Here is a 17,177-nt window from a genome sequence, read left to right as displayed (position 1 = left end):
GGGAGCTGGCAGTTCCTCTCCACAATGCAATGGGTTTGAATAAGACATTTCTGCTGCAATATTTAATCATGAGGCAAATATGCATTTTATTGATTTTAGAGTTGTCTGTACTTCAATTTGCAGATTTGGTTTGGTTCTACAATTGTTTAAAGGCTACTGAATAAGAAGTGTATAACTACCTCCTTTAGTGTTTGTGTGTATTCGATAAAATCATTTAATGGCAATTTTCATTAAAATCCATCCTGCTAATCCTTTGGAACTAGGTTCCTTTAGAGACCTCAGAACATTTCTGTAAACTAAGAAACCCTAACTGGAGAGATGATTCTAGTCCAGTGAGATAAGGTATGGAATCAAGCATATGTAAGCCAGGCTAATTTGGCTCATTCTCATTATCTATATATCTAATTACTTTGAATTTAGGAATTGAAATCACTAAAATTTTAAGAAGTCCGCACACCATAAAACAGCACTTCACAAAGTGATCTTCTAAGTCTAGGAACCTGAAGTAGAAGCATCCTAGGGAAGGGAGTTTACAAGCTGTGGCAATATGCAGAATTTTCTAATCTTTCTCTCAGAATAGATTATTTAATCTAAGCATTATTTGTTTATTCTCAAGAGAAAAGAGATCTTTAACATGTGTTGGTCTATAAAGCACAATAAAGTTTTGAACACTTCAAATGTAAAAGTGACTGGGAGAGAAATGACCACAGTGACTACAAAAACAGTTGCTGGCATTACAGCATCCCAACATACTTAGTATTCAGAGATACTGGTATTTTTGTTAGAACAATATAGCGATTTCAGACGTCAGTCAGCAGTTCTGTCTGTTGATCCTGGCTCTCGCCAGGCCCACTGCAGTTTTCCAACTATTCTGCTGCCCTATTGCTGAAAACCCCACAACAAGCCCTCCCAGGCCCCTCAGACATCTACCTCCTCAGTCCTGGTCCCTCCCCTCGCCCCTTACCAGATGCCTTCACCCCTGCAAGAGCCCAGTTTTGGAAGTAGGCTGATGTCCCTTTTGCAGAAGGACAGAAGTTAAATTGAGGGCAAGGTTACTATCCTCTCAGGTAGGGGAGTTGGCTGCAAAAAAGTCCAGAACTGCCTGAGTTAGGAACCAGAGCCAAGGCCAGCTGATGGTTGATAGAACTCTCCTCCCTCCAGGGGAGGGCCACAGTGCCAGGTCTAAAGGAGGCACAGGAAGGAAGGCTCTTCACTCAAAAGAAGGAACAGACCCATATGAAGGTATATTTATTTTTATTTTTCAAGATTTATCCATTTATTTTAGAGAGACAGTGAGAAAGTTGGAGGTGGGGAGGGGCAGAGGGAGAGAGAATCCCAAGCAGATTCCCGGCTGAAAACAGAGCCAGATGCAGGGCTCAATCTCATGACCCAAGCTGAAATCAAGAGCTATTTGCTTAATTGACTGAGCCACCCAAGAGCCCCTATAAAGGTCTACTTACATATAGAAAGTCTATAATTTTGTATTAGTCTGTGTGTTTTTGTACTTGAAATATAATTATTTGATTTCACAGATTTTTACTTTGTAAATGCTAAATATTTTAAAAATGTTATTAGTACTGGCATTTCTGTATTACATAACAAAAATGTTCAAAGAGCAGCATTATGATTTTACTCTATGGCTGCTCTCCCTAACCTAGAAGGATGTGTACGAACTGTTAAGATATGAGATCCTGTCAGGGAGGAGGGGCATCCACTCCCCCAAAAACGAGTCTAACAAACATAAAACTAGCAAAGTATTAGTGATGGATATTTCAAGTGTTCCTGCTTGAAACGGGGTTATGCGGCGACCTTATCTCACTTTCAAAAGTGTATTAAACAGGGGATCCCTGGGTGGCTCAGCGGTTTAGCGCCTGCCTTCGGCCCAGGGCATGATCCTGAAGACCCGGGATCAAGTCCCACATCAGGCTCCCTGCATGGCGCCTGCTTCTCCCTCTGCCTGTGTCTCTGCCTCTCTCTCTCTCTCTCTCTCTCTGATGAACAAATAAATAAAAAAATAAAAAAATAAAAAAACACAAAAGTGTATTAAATAGAAGCACCAAAAAAGCACATGGTGCAGAATGGGGTAGTTGCGGTAGTTGGGAATATCCTTTTCTTCTTTTTTTAATTCCAAGTCAACATTTCCTAAGTGTGGCTATGGCTGGGGACAGGAAGTACTGTACAAACCCGTGCGGCATGAGAACAACACACAACTAACACTGCCTTGGGGCCTGCCACCAGGCGTGCCTGCAGGACCACAAGCAAATCTGGCTTCCCAGCATCACTGCATACTGAGGCAAAATAGTTGTGGTGTCTCGCCCATGCACAACCCAGTACCTGAAGCCAAAACACTGTCCCCATGGGACACATCCAGCAAGGTGTCAAGTGGATTCTAGTTTTTGCCTCTGAAGCATTTACTCTGTGTCACTGACTTTCTCCCTTGTGCTGCCCTCTGTGGGAGCCCACGAAGTCACTCATTCTACGTGCTCTTTGGTTTTCAAGCTTAGAAGATGGTGGTTTATTAACTAAAATAAACAAACCACTACCACTTCTTTAAAATGAGCAAATATCAGAGCACCTGGGCAGCTCAATCAGTTAAGTCTCAGGGTCCTGAAATGGAATCCCACATCATGCTCCACACTCAGTGTGGAGTCTGCTTATCCCTCTCTCTGCTCCTTCCTTTGCTTGCTTTCTCTCTCTGGAATTTTTTTTTAATCTTTAAAACAAACAAAATCAGGCACTTTAGAATGTTCCTTTTGTGCTCCATAGTCCTTTACACATAAGTGTTACACAGTTTTGTAATGCCTTTTTCACTGCTGCCTCTGCACTGAATACCCCACAGAGGTAGCCACCACGTGCTATACATGTTTCCATCCCTAGTGACCAGCAGGCTCATGACATACAGGTGCCCAAGAGCGGCTTACTGAAAAATAGTTATTGAGGGCTTATTATATATGCCACACACTAAGTACTCTGCCAAGTAAAAGGGAACAACTCTCCCTTCCCTCTGCCACTTTGCATGCTTTATCCCATCTAATTCTCATGATAGTGTCATAATTCTTATTTACAAATAAGGACACCAGGACTATAGAAATTAAGTAACTTGTTCAAGGTAACAAAGGTAGGCCACCATTGAGATCTGAATCCAGTTCTTTTTGACTATAACATGTGCTCTGAACTATATGCTAGACTGCCTTGGCTACTACCACGCTAAAAATTTAACATGTAAAGCTATTTATTATGGTGTATATACACGCATATGCACACACACATGCAAGCACACAGGAATATTATTCAGCCATAAAAAAGAAGTAAATTCTGCCATTTGCAGCAACATGTGTGAATGTGAAGGGCATTATACCAAGTGAAATGAGCTAAACAGAAAGACAAATACTCTATGGTATCACTTCTGTATGGAATCTAAAAGAAAGCCAAAGCTGCTCACTTAAGTACTGCCATTCACAGACTGCAATCATGATAAGCTACATTTCTAACACCAGCAACTGCTTTTTCAGTGGCAAAAGGAATTAGCATTCATTAGAGGTATTCTATTCAGCATCCAGTCACAGAAAGGGTAGATTCAAAGTCAGAAGAATTGGCTTTTATGAAGCTAACTAAATTGCTTAAGCAATTGGAAAAATTGTTTAACTTCTCTGGGCCTCCAATTCCTCACCTAGAAACAAAACAGCCTAAATAATTCATAAAGCTTATTTCAGCTCTTATTTCCCATGACTAATTACTTATGAGTTGATAAAACAGAAAAGCTTTTTACAATTTCTAAATTAACAGGTGAAAGCAGAGTTCATTGTTAGCTTGCATGTTAAATTTCCCATGTAAACCTAACTTAGAAGATTCGACCCCATTTTTATTGAAGAGTATTTTGTTTTATCAAGGTTATCATAAAGCTTATTAAAAACACATTATTGTGTCTAGCCCTGATCATCTATTATTTGACAAGGAAAATAATCTTCTAAGTTAAATAAACCTATTTACAGGCCTTGCTATTACATACTGATACTGACCTCCAAAAATGCTACATGGAAAAATACTGCCTCAGTGTTGGTGATGAATCTGTTAAACTGGCAAGGAGTCACATCAAATGTATCTGCCGCATGTTACTTCACTAAATACAGTAACCAAATCATCATTCTGTTTCTTGACATAACTCAATTTTACACTTACTCCACAGATAGAAGGTCCTAAAAACCCTTGCATAGATCCCAAGCCAGTCTGCAATCAAACTGAGCACTTCTTCCCAAGTCATGGTGGCAGGCAGGAATCCACAGCCCCTTGGATGGTATATCTAACATATGGTGACAGCTAGTTCAAGGATATGTGACATCTTCATACCCAAAATCCCAAATCAGAGGTGGCCTTCAGAGTTTAGGAGCCAATATAAGACACTGAAGAAAGCTAGCTATTAGAAGATGGTAATTAGCAAATGATCCTTTCCTCAATGTCAAAATCAAGTGGCAGTGGGGACTGTGCCACATATAAGCCTCGTCTAAAGAGCCACTATTGAACTCCAGCCAATTGATACCATCTGGGAGGACAAGTTAAGTTGCCAGATCTTCCAAGTTTCAAGAAAAGATAGAAATTCATTTTACGCATCTTGACATTTTTGTGGTAAAAGACACACAACATAAAGTTTGCCATCTTTACCATTTTTAGGTATATAATTTAGTAGTGTGAACCATATTCATTTTGCAGATCTCCAGAACTTTTTCATCTTGCAAAACTCAAGTTCTCTCCTTACTAAACAACTCTCCACTTCCCTTAAGCCCCAGCAACCATCACCCTACTTTCTGCTTCTATAGCTATGACTACTTCAGATACCTTGATTTTTAAAACGTTGGCAACTAATTAAGATTTGTGCCATTCTCACTACCCATTTATGACTCCTTACTGACCGTTTATGATTTCTCAAAGCACTTCCAAGATTCAAGAATGCAAAGCCAAAACACTGTGACATTAACACCAAAATGAAGGACAAATTATAGGGCTCAGATGTGCTCCTCTTATCTTTATTTGTACTCTGAGAAAAGACTAAAGCTTTAAAATATGCTTTACATGAATTCTTACCATGCCTGCTTGATGCAAGAACCACATGAGGTAGTCTTCCTGAATGTCCACAAGGTTGGAAATCTCAGGAATGTAAAATGTATCATATTCCACATGCTTCACTTTGAGATTTACCTAATAAAGAACAAATAAGGAAAACTGAAACTCAGACAACTGAAAAGGGGCTCTCCATGGACAACCTCAGTAGGACATTTGAGCCTACCATCTATTATTCACCCCTCTCCCCACTGGCTCCTCTCTATGCTCACCTTATATAATTTCTCCAGGAGCTTGAGAGCTGCTGTAATATAATTGTTAAACAGTACAGGAATTAAGAATGTCTTTCTTCCTCTCAGTAGATAAACGACTGCACCTTTATAGAGGTTTACCAGCTTCATGAAATATTTTGGGCATACCTGAGACCACCAATTATCTTTAGAAAGAAAGAAAAGACATATTTCAACATGTATCCTTGATCAAGTATTTATGTCTTCTGCCTACTAGCTAAAAACTGCTCCAGCTAGAATATGAACATTAGTCTAAAATACAGTTTCCCAAGACTGATTTTAAAAAGAATCCATTAAAGCATTTCTGGAAAGAGCAGGAGCTGTACAAGAATCCCTAGAGCTTTTTTTTTTTGGTAAAGCTTGATCTGATTTTTCCTCAAAGACTCATTCAGAAGCTAAAATTTCAATTCCAAAAAGGTCCATGTAAATAAGATGCTAAAGCACATGCTGTGGGCAAAAGCACTCAGATATCATCATCCTTGCTGCCCTCAACTCACCCTCCATTTACATCCTGTACCAGGGATACAAGCAACCACACACCTGTGAAAGCAGCACCAGTATGGCAACAGTGCCTTCCCTTCAAGAAGCATAATTAGTTGAAAACTACTATTTCTGTTATTTCCCCAAACCATGATGTCTCATAACCAGACAAGAAGGCTATACTGGTGTCTACTTGTCAGAAATAAATTCAGCCATACTGAAATACTTAAAGGATGAACTGACAGGGTGCCTACGATTTTTAAAAAATATTTCAGCAAAAATAAAAAGGTGGTGGTAGGGGGGAACACATAAAATAAAAACGGCAAAATATTGATAATCTTGAATTTCTGTGTGAGTGGGTACCTGCAGTGTTTTCTGTACTTTGGGATATTCTTTTACATTTAAATTTCTTTATTTAGAAGTTAAAAACAAGTGTAAAGCTGAACAACTCTGATCTCTTTGTGCTAGCCCACCTGGAAAAAATTTAAATTACAAAAAGACCCAAACTTAAATGTCAGTAATATTCCTTTGGAGACTGCCATCTCTCCACCTCATAGTCTACTAGAATACCTGAAAAAATATGCTCCAGTTAAAAAAAAAAAAAAAAAAAAAAAAAAAGCTCCAAAGGGCTTTGATCTTAAAAAAAAAAAAAAAAAAAACAGAAAAGAAAAACTAACATATTCCTAGTGCTTTCATTAGTCTTTCTGTTTTTGTATCTTCTGCAAAGGTGGAAACAATACGGAAATACAGAAAAGCTGGTATTCCATCCTCAGGAATACAAGTCTCTTTACTCATGGGGAGACAGACTCAAGTAACAACCCAATCCACATGGGACGCAGAAGTTACTGAGCTACAATGAACACCTAAAAAAATTTACCAGGGGAAAAAAATAGGAAAAAGCCAGGTGACAGATTTTCTGCACTTGATTAATAAAAACATCTCAGGCGCTACTCCCATGAGAGACACTCTCCAATTCACTGAGGAACGGAAGGTTCTTATCTCAGCAAAGTGTCCGTGGCCTGCAAAAATCAGTGTGGACTCAACTGTCCTAAAAAAGAAAAACAGAACAAACATTTGGTAAGTCTCCACTAGGTAATTTTCTTCCTCTCCTCTTTTGGAGACCTGCGCATCACACCAAACTGTTCATTTCACTCCCACCCCCTAAATTAGGTATAGGAGAAAGAGCAACAGATGGACACTACATTTTGAGGCACTATTAACTACTAGCAAACGTAGGAGGTGAAAAAATAAAGTTGGATAATCTAACCTTGTGAATATTTAAAAATCAAGATTAGTCTGGAGTGAATCATTTCAAATAACCTAAATAATGGTTCTATTTGCTCATATTGCAAATATGGCGAGTTAGAAGACAGGAACAAAGAAAGATAAGATTTGAATGTTAAGCATATGAAATGGCAACAGATTCTTGGATCTCAGTCCACTGAGAGCCAGTGGTCACACCAATAAAATAAAAGTCCAAAACCACTGGTATTGAGTTTCGCAAATTCACCTAGTACTTTGCTAGGGTTTGTATCCAGCCGCAGAATGGCCATAGCCAGGGGAATAGTCAACGTTATATAATACTTGGAATCCTGGAGCAGAGGGAATTCGGGTAGTATTAAATATATTCTCATGGCTTCAACATCTGGTGGTGAACTCGACAACTGAGGAATCAGGCAACTTTCAAAGCTGTTCAAGATCTGTATGAGAGAAAAGAATACTGAGAAATTCTAACATGCATAATATCTAGTTACCTTATCTCTAAATTCACAAGTTCTTTGATAGACTCTCAACTGCCATTCACTCAGTATACACTGAGAACCACACTGGAGGTGCTCAGGAGATACATCAGTGGAATGAAAGGCCAATGCATGCAGACCTTGCTCTAGAAGCATATTTCCTTGGAAAGATTTAAGCTAAGAAGAAAGTTAAAGGTAGGTCAAATTCCCAAAGTGAGTATTTCAGAGTTAAGATTTATACAAGATTTTTGCCTTTGTATCTTACTCTTTTGTTTCTCTTGAAAGCTGTATTACTGCACACAAAAATGCATTTTAAAAATATACTCTGTAAATGTAAAGAACTTACCTGCTCTAGAATCATTGAGTGCTGAGAGCTCATTAACTTCTCAAATAACACTCTCGTTGAGTTCAGGTCAATCCCAGGGATTTTGGGACTTGTTTTAAAATGTTCATCAATTCTAAACAAAAAAATTTAAAGTGTGTAATAAAAGAAAAACAAACACTCTAATAGAAATTAGAAAAGGGAAACAAAATAGTCTGTCCATACTGATTGGATTTAAATTTGACCTGGTAGACAAGCTGCATAAAAATGCCACACTTCAGAAAAGCCCAACAGAATCAAGCTCTGGAACCCTTTTTACAAGATGATCTTAAATTTTTCAAGTGTTTTTTCCCTCAATTCAAAGTACAAACAACAATCATCATTTCACTTTGAGGCTATCCTGAAATTTAGAAGCAGAGTGTTATTTCCCTGATTTACTCTTGTATTTTTGCCTTTTTCTGTAATTGGGATGCCCTGAACTAGATAGATGTAAATGCTGTACCAAGGTGCAAAAAACATTCCTGGTGTAAACTGGCCCACTCATCAACAAATGGCAGGTAGAACAAACCTCCTTGTTAAAAAGCTTTTCATAATCAAGTATTTTTTTTAAAAATCAGAACTACAACAAAGACAAAGTTAATGTCTCTCTTAGTTTACACAAGGGATACAATTACATACACTCAGAGACTAATTTCACTGCTACTGTTTTTAACCTCCTAGCAACTAATCATTTTTTCTAACCTTAAAATTTTAGCCTTTTAGAGACTTAGAGAATGTCTCTTCTACTTTTCCACTCTTGAACATTACTGTATCTATTAATTACAAAAGAACTATCTGCAAAACAGGCTTCTGTTTATGAATAATGGACATATTCAAATAGTTTTAACACCATCTGACAGCAATGTTGTAATTTGTAAAAACATAAGTAGAGTTTCTAACATTGAAAAAATCATAATTGTATGTATTAAAACCTAAATAGTCAAATAAAGAGATGATTGGGCTTTGTTGGGTCTTTTGTTGTTGTTACTATAAAAATAAATCTACCCCAAACACACAAATTAATTCTAGTGTCCTTTATGAAACCTTCCATATGCTTAGAGGTATTTTCTGCCATGCTGTTAAGAAAAAACAAAATATTTTATCTAAATGTATTTATGCTTTGTAAAAGTGGTCTTCACTTTAATTGGTTTCCTGTGAGGCATTTTGTAATTCTGCATAAGCTACATAAGCAGGAGTCCTGAAGTAGCACAGTTGGTCAGTCAAAAAAAAAAAAAAAAAAAAAGCTTTACCCACATCTCAATGGAATTCATGATACTAAGGATGAATAACCTAACAAATCTGGCCAAGGGCCATTCCCAACCTTCACAAAAGCTATCCTTCTAGAACAAGGTTTCTCAGCCTTGGTGCTATTGACTTTTGGAGCCAAATGATTCTTTGTTGGGTGGATAGGGTAGTGAAGTGCTTAGCAGCATCCTTGGTCTTTATCCACTAGGTGCCAGTAGTATACCTTTCCCTATTGTAATAATCAAAAAATGTCACCAGACATTGCCAAATGTCCTCTCAGAAGATAAATCAGGTTGGTTGAAAACCACTGTTCTAAAAGACCAATGTTAGCACAATCCAGAACACTTTTCCCTGAAGGGAAAGGCTAAATATTAAATATGAAATAAACTGGATGAGCTCATTTCCGCTCCCCTAATGATACAAGTAAATGACTTGGCAATCTCTAGTTGTAACTGAAGAGAGTTTCTGAAGTGACCTCTTGTAACCCAGTTAGGGACAAAAATTTTTGGTGGGGGAGGGAGTGAGATTCACACACAGAATTGAATTCTCAATCTTCTTGGGATTTCATCCACCTAGTCACTGGCAAAAATGGATGAGAAATGGTCATGACTTGGGATCACCAAAGATCAAAACTCATGACAAGAGCTTTGTGCTGCTTGAGATAGATACCTGAGGGAGACATTTACAGAAAAGATAAGGCCAGGCAAAGAAACACTATTTACTAGCTAGAAATTCAGCCCAAATGTAATTTCTTGGTGAGCTGGCTTAGATCTGAGTCCAAGAAGCTCCTGAAGCTTCCTTGGAATATCCCCCTAAGCTCGCTCTTTTTGAGAAAAGAAAAACCTATGGGAAAGCAAATCAATGAAACTGAGGAGATTACTTAGAGAATTAAGAATTTAAGAACAAATGCAGTATACATGTTGGGGGTAACATTTCAGAATACCCTAAGAAATCTTTCTATTGATTATTACATCAACTCCTTCTGTGATAGTCTCTCTGCTAATCTGCTTCTTGGCCAACCAGGCATCAATCAGCATTGCCGTTCCTGACATCCTCTCATTCATCATTATTAGGTATTCCAATTTTTGCACATTAACTTAGCCACTGAATTAAAGCTAACCACCATCAAAGAGAACAGAAGTCTTTCACGGCCTTTGCTGAGTATTTGCAATCACATATGGGTATTTTTTTAAGATTCTAAATCACTTACTTTTTTTCAAGAAAACTTCCATTCCAACAGGCTGCAGAAGATAATATCTGAACAACACCACTGCTCAGAAAGAAAAAGGTAGGCAAACCTTTAATAATTACCAATAAATGGTTATTCAAGCCTCAACAACAGGTTAGTCATCTATTCCAGGATTTCATTAATAGCAGCTCTTCCTTACCCAGATAAAGCCTTGGAAAATGTACATTTGCTGTGGAAAAACACTGTATCTCAAAATGGATGAGTACTTAAGTTTTCCATAAGTCATGTTAAAAGTACTACTGAAAGAACAGCTCTTGCACCTGATAATGATCTTGAATATTTTTCTACCATCAACCATCTAAGATACTCCCCAATTCATCTCCAAATATAAAATATAACCACAAAAGAAAAGCTGAGCTGTTATCTCCCAAACACAGAAATTGTCTTTGCAAAATAATAAATGAACAGCCATTTCCTTCTATTATGTTTCCTATCTGAGAAAGAAACTGAAAATAAGTGAAACAAGTGTTTATTCCTATCACCTAGATAGCAGAGGTTCTGGGGAAACAGCTAGAAAGCAAATGCATATGAAAAGTCCTAAACCCTTTCAGTTAGGATATGGAAAAGGGAAGAAATACATCAAAAACATGGTTAAGGAGGGGGCTGCAGTAACTTCTGGTAATGACAGAATCTGGCTCAAGCAAGTTCTCTAGAGATCATTTCTTCCATCCCCTCATTTTATAAATAAGAAAACTAAGAATGAGTAACTGTCAAGGCCCCAGCAGAGGGGAAGCCACCCTACACCTCCCACAGTGAGTCTAGTTCCCTTCCCTTACCCCTACATCCTTCCAGGCTGAATTCCCCATCAGAGCCACCTAAAGTTAGGGAAACTCTGAGGACCTCCATGAGCTGCTTGAGGTCATTCCCAATGAGCCCCTGGTGCACCCCAAAGTTTACAGCCCTGGTCATTTGCCCTACTATAATCTATGTCGTAAAGCAAAACGTATTATGCACATTTCAGTGTATACCACTGAGTACACATAGTGTGATTCATTCATTCCCAAATATTAGATTCTGTAGAAAAATGGAAATGCTAAGGAAAGTCAATGAGAACGTATTAAAACATGCAGGACAAAATTATCCTTTAAAATAAACTTGATAAAAGATCTCAATCGTTTTTACTTCTATTTTCTCAATCTGACATTAAAATACCATATCAACTAATCATTTTGAATGTGAAAATGCTAGAATTTATTCAAGAATAGGTAAGATAACAGCTGTCTTACTTTTGGGTTGCTTTGTAATATGCATATGCATATGAAATAACTCTTGGGTTAAACAACCATAACACTGAGTTTTTTTAGCAGAAAGGCCAACTCACACCTTCATCAGTCAGGATTTTTAAGATCTGAACAAGGTAAGTTTAAGGCACACAATCTGAGAGATTGGGGGGAGCCACCTATTATGTTATCTGAGACTAAGGACACCAAATTCTCAAGAAATATGTGCAAAAAAAAAAAAAAGAAAAGAAAAGAAAAAAGATTCCCTAAAATATAAAACTCCATGTATATTCACAACCTCAAAACGAAAGTAAGGAAAATTACTAAGCTAGAACATTCCAATATTCTCTGGAAAAAACAAAATGAAAACAAGGGGCCACATACTTCATTGTATTTGCATTGTTGTGTTCTGAGAGTTTTTGTCTCCAAACTGCTATGGTCTCATCATTTATTAAACTGGTGTAATGTGCTTGGTTCATCGTCCTGAAGTCAACAGCAGGGGAAGAATTCTGGAGGATTAAATAGAATAGTAAAACAGAGAAATTATGTAGGATGGATTTTTTCTCTTTCTGTTGACATATTCTCCATTTGGGTTTCACAGGAGCTGGGGTGCACTGCCCACATCCCCTTCTTCACTCTCTCAGCTGCTGAGAGTGTCAGCTCCTAAAAGCTCCTCCTAGCTGGGCTGCTCTCTGAGAATTCACCTGGCTATTGGTTCTCTCCATCAACATGGGGGGGGCGGGGGGCGCGCGAGGGGCAGGCAAGGTTAGCACAAAGGCCTGGCCCCCTTGTCACCACTCAGGACTGGCTGAAGGGCCAGCCCAACTTCAGAGCTCTCAAGGAGATTGGCTGAAGCCTGTTACACTGACCTGCAGCTTCCCTTCTGCCCAATCCTGCCTCCTTCATTCCTATAAAAGCCTTTCTAGAGCATGCTACCCTGAAAAACTTTCTCAACATAAATCTGTCTCAGAGACTGTTCACCAGATAAACAACCCCAACATGGCTTCTCCACATTTCTTTCCCCTCTGCTTTGAAGCACTGTAACATCAGTGCATTTAAAGCATTCGTTTGCCTTAACTGTTCACTCAACTCTGACAAAGTATATTATTAAAAAGTTCAGTTATAATGTATAGTGCAAACAATCTATGAAAACTTAATGCCTCTTAATTTCTTATTGAAGGTATATAATTATACATTTATAACAAAGATGGCAGAAAGGACTGTCAATAATAGTCTTGAAAATTCCCAATGCTGCACAGCATTATATATCCTTTATTCAGTGAGCTCTAACAAAAATAAGCACTTTTATTTTCTAAAATTTATCTTATTCAACTGAAATTCCCCAAATCCTGTTCTTGATCTAAAACTAAGGAAAGCCGAAAGTGCTTTATACCCTCTATACCTGCCACGAGAAAAGAGGGGAAAAAGTTCTATTAAACCATTCATGTTTATCAATTCATAAGATGATTCTTTTTTTCTTCTTTGTACCTACACATGAAAACACAACTTCCAAAGTAAATTTTCTTGGTCACTTTCCCATAGTTGTGAGTTAAGGTATCATAATAAGGGGAAAGGAGAAGGGCATTTAACAAATCAGAGATGTTTGCCAACATTTTTGATTGTTTGTGTCTTGATCATTACTTTACTAAAATGGCCACAGACATCTATCAGAGGACAAAAATCATCTTGAATGACACAGAGAAGAATCACAAGACAAAATGGACACTTGAGCACACACAAGCAGGACTGCCTCTTCACCTTGGTCCTAACACCACTGTTATCTACATTTTAATTACTTTCCCCATTTACAGGGGTAGCTGAACAGAAACTCCAGCACATACTTACAATAAAATATAAACATGGAACTATTTTTTCATTCTTCATTGTATGTCCAATAAACTATAGGTGACTTGAATGAAGTATAATCTCAATCACTTAAAGACTCAAGAAAAGGTTATCAATTTTCTCTACCTTCTAATTATATACAGGCCAAAAAAAAATTTCATCTAGGGTCAGTGTTTCTCAACTTTGGATCACCAGAGCTTACAAAATCTTGATAGCTAAGGCACACTCCAGGCCAATTAAATCAGAATCTAAAGACACCAGTGTTGTTGTTCTTATTGTTTTTAAAGTTCCTAGGTGATTTCAATGGGCAACCCAAATTGAGAATAACTGTTGGAAAAAAGAGAATTGTCACCTAGCAGGCTTGCAGGCAGACACACATAAGCACACCTAATATCCCAACCACATTCCCTCTTCAATCCTATCTAGCGAACAAACAACATGAAAGCAAAAGGAGGGGCTATGGTTTGCACTCACTAAATTGCCAAGACATGGGATGCAAAGTGGCAAAACAATATCTATACAGAACTCCTGCCCTGGGGATCCCTGGGTGGCACAGCGGTTTGGCGCCTGCCTTTGGCCCAGGGCGCAATCCTGGAGACCCGGGATCGAATCCCACGTCGGGCTCCCGGTGCATGGGGCCTGCTTCTCCCTCTGCCTGTGTCTCTGCCTCTCTCTCTCTCTCTCTCTCTCTCTCTGTGACTACCGTAAATAAATAAAAATTAAAAAAAAAAAAAAAAAAGAACTCCTGCCCTCTCTGCTATTACCTCAGACCTGGCATTAGTTGAGTAAGTTGCATTTATAAAAATGGAGCCTGTCAATACACAGATGCTTTCTCTTAGGTCTTTAAGTGATTCTTCGAGTGTTATGGTGACAGGGGAAACACATTATTTCATCAGTCTCTGTATCTAAACAAATATTTATGCATAAGTAAAAATGTACAGCCTTCGTTTAAAAAGAGCAGTATCTTCCTAGTGATAGTCTATTTTTAGTTTCTTTTTTGTTATCTTACAGTTTTAATGCATACTACTCTTACCAGCTGTTTAACCCTTAACCTGCCCTATTTCTTTAGAATTACATTATTTTATATCCTTTTCATCAATGTTTGTTTTCCAGTCCCAACAGTGCTAATTACAGTAAGTTTTAAATCCAACTACTTAGATCAGATACCGTATTTCTAAAAGTAGTAAAATCGAGTTTTATGGTGGCTTTCACAGGAAAATTAAAATTGGATATTACTCAAGTCAATTTCTTAGGGAAACAAATACTTCAAACTCTACTCATGGACCATAAGTTACCACCTTGCAGAGATTCGGTGCTCTTCATATTTCATTTCATTGGCATTTTGAAGACACAAAAAATAATCTCAGCATTCCTTAGGATTTCTCTGTGAAGCACTAAGCCGGGCCTAAAATAGGTCTAAAGCAGCAGTTTCAAATCACCCCAGATGGCAGCACTAAACAGAACCTTCTCCAGGCTCCTGACCTGGAAAATATCTAGTTGTCAGTTTCCACCATCCAACCTGCAGCCTTGGGCTCCGGCACAATCTCTTCTACCAAATCATAGAATTATACTGCCTGGGAGGCAAGAACATCGTGTACTTAAAGACAGCAAAGTAACGGATGAATGGGGAGAATTTCCAGGACTCAAGGGGTCCCCTTGTCTCCACACTTCCTATTTTCTTCCCAAGCAATTCTGATTCCTCCGTCATCATGAACAGCTCTTCCCTGTGCCTCCACAACAGGATAAGGATCAGTGCACCATATATGGCTAGTCCTCCCTCCATTCTTATAGAATAAAAGTAGGTGGGTGAGGAAGAGGAGGAGAAAGCACAATAGCAAGGAAGGGAGTGGAGGGCATAAAACAAATCTGTGTCCCAGGTTTCAGAATGATTCCCCTTGTCCAGGAGGAGGGGAATGGATTACAGCCCTGATGCAACAGATACCTGGACCATATGACCATATTCTCCTCTACTTTCAACCCTGAAAGATACTGGAATGTCATTCTTCCTTGACTTACCCACTACAGTGATGTAGGAGACGATGTGAAATGTTAGAGTGGTACTATGAGCAGATGATAAATAACAAATGATATCTGAATATTATGTTATCTCTTTTATATTTAGCATATACTCAAACCCACTAATTTCTCAAATACCTAGCATTTGTTGCTACCTAATGGGGAAGAAATGGAAAGTCAAAAAATGCCAAAGTAAGTACAAATTCCCTAGGCCTCTTTAAATATCTTTTGGAACAAATGTAAACATAAATGATTTTTAAATTATAAATTAGAACTCTATGATTAAAATACCAAGAAAATTATTGGCACTTCAAGGTTGCAAAATGGAGAGGACATCAAGGCTTACCTTAATAAGATAAAATTGGTAGCAACAAAGAGTAAAATTGCTCTAATGTAATTACTTGTCAAATATTGGTTCACCATTATTCCACCCCCAAAATAATAGTCGAAAATTTTTTTTACCTCATATTTGGAGCAAAGTACAAAAGTTTGGTCTCCTCCAGAGAAGATCTGCTTAACAATATGATATTTAAAGCGATCTGTCAAAAAAATTTTCAACAGCATATTTTTCAGAAATAAAAACTTTTTCCTTGATTCCCCTTTTCTAATACTCCAAACTATGCTTCAGAATGGTCTCCTATTCATTTATGTCAGAGAGAAATCTCTCCTGGCTCTCTGCCCCAAACTACCCCTACCTCAGTTAAAAATAAATGTAAAAAATGGTATCCTCACTCCAACTCTATCCCACCCCCTCCCCAACTGCAAGCTAATTCTGATGTTGTTTCCAATTTTCACTCTAATCTTTTAAGCCACTGATGTGAAATTTAAAAGTCACTAAAATCAACAGTAACATGCCCAAGAAATAATTCAACATCTGAGTGTCATGTTCTTTAGCCCCTCCAGGATGAAGCCTGTCATATAAGGACCTCCATTTCCTACTCCCTGCATTATCCCCCATCACATCATATTCACAGTAACCCTCCAGTACCACCACACTGCTTTCATTCCTAATATACCAGAATATTCCCTATATCTTTTCCTTCCACCACCCCAGATGCACGCTGTCCTTTCAATGATGGTGCCTTCTAGAGCACAGCTGCAATGGTGCTCCTGGCATCATGTGATTCTGTGCTACTCACCACTGCCCACTCCCTCACAGTCCTCGACCTGGCTAACTCCAAATCATCCTTTAAGACACAGTTCAAACTTCCTCTAGCCAGAACATTCCTTGATGCCTTCCTCTGTGCTCCCAAATTACCATGAAGGGTCCTAAAACCATATCATTTATATAATGAATTGAAATTTACCTACTTACATTATAAAATCATTTTGGTAAACATCCAAATGCAAATTTATGATCACATAAGTTAGGTTCTAATTAAACTTCAAAAATTGTGAATTCAAATTAACCTATACAACACTTGAATTTATTAAGTTGCTTTATTTCTTAAATACATGCATTCCTGCCAGGTCTACAATGCCTTGGCATGAAAGAAATTCACAAATGACAGAGAAGAGGACACCTAGCCATTCTTTCACTTTTGGGAACATCATCAAAACCAAATCTTATTTATTTTATACTTCAAGTTCCACTACATTTTTAGATGTTCATATATTCATTCCATAAATCTTTATTGACTGAGAAGTCCATGCCAGGCCTTGTGCTGTATGCCAGAT

The 17,177-nt window shown here is 38.1% G+C and overlaps 1 protein-coding gene across 8 annotated transcripts in view; it reads right to left on the bottom strand.

Moving 5' to 3' along the window:
* Positions 1-17,177, bottom strand: part of HERC3 (HECT and RLD domain containing E3 ubiquitin protein ligase 3) — a 113,468-nt gene that overhangs the window by 37,208 nt on the left and 59,083 nt on the right. For all 8 annotated transcript variants that reach the window (XR_012023244.1, XM_072810196.1, XM_072810200.1 and 5 more), the window contains 7 exons: positions 15,963-16,039; positions 12,024-12,148; positions 10,381-10,440; positions 7,911-8,022; positions 7,336-7,525; positions 5,328-5,491; positions 5,080-5,193 (listed from right to left, as the gene is read on the bottom strand). Coding sequence is in view for 7 of the 8 variants with exons in the window: in XM_072810196.1 (XP_072666297.1) it covers positions 5,080-5,193; positions 5,328-5,491; positions 7,336-7,525; positions 7,911-8,022; positions 10,381-10,440; positions 12,024-12,148; positions 15,963-16,039 (842 nt within the window). In the remaining variant the exon portion in view is untranslated. The remainder of the gene's footprint in view (positions 1-5,079; positions 5,194-5,327; positions 5,492-7,335; positions 7,526-7,910; positions 8,023-10,380; positions 10,441-12,023; positions 12,149-15,962; positions 16,040-17,177) is intronic.

This window comes from Canis lupus, chromosome 33 (assembly GCF_048164855.1).
Source record: "Canis lupus baileyi chromosome 33, mCanLup2.hap1, whole genome shotgun sequence".
Lineage (NCBI taxonomy): Eukaryota > Metazoa > Chordata > Mammalia > Carnivora > Canidae > Canis > Canis lupus.
This window is presented reverse-complemented; position numbering and strand designations above follow the sequence as displayed.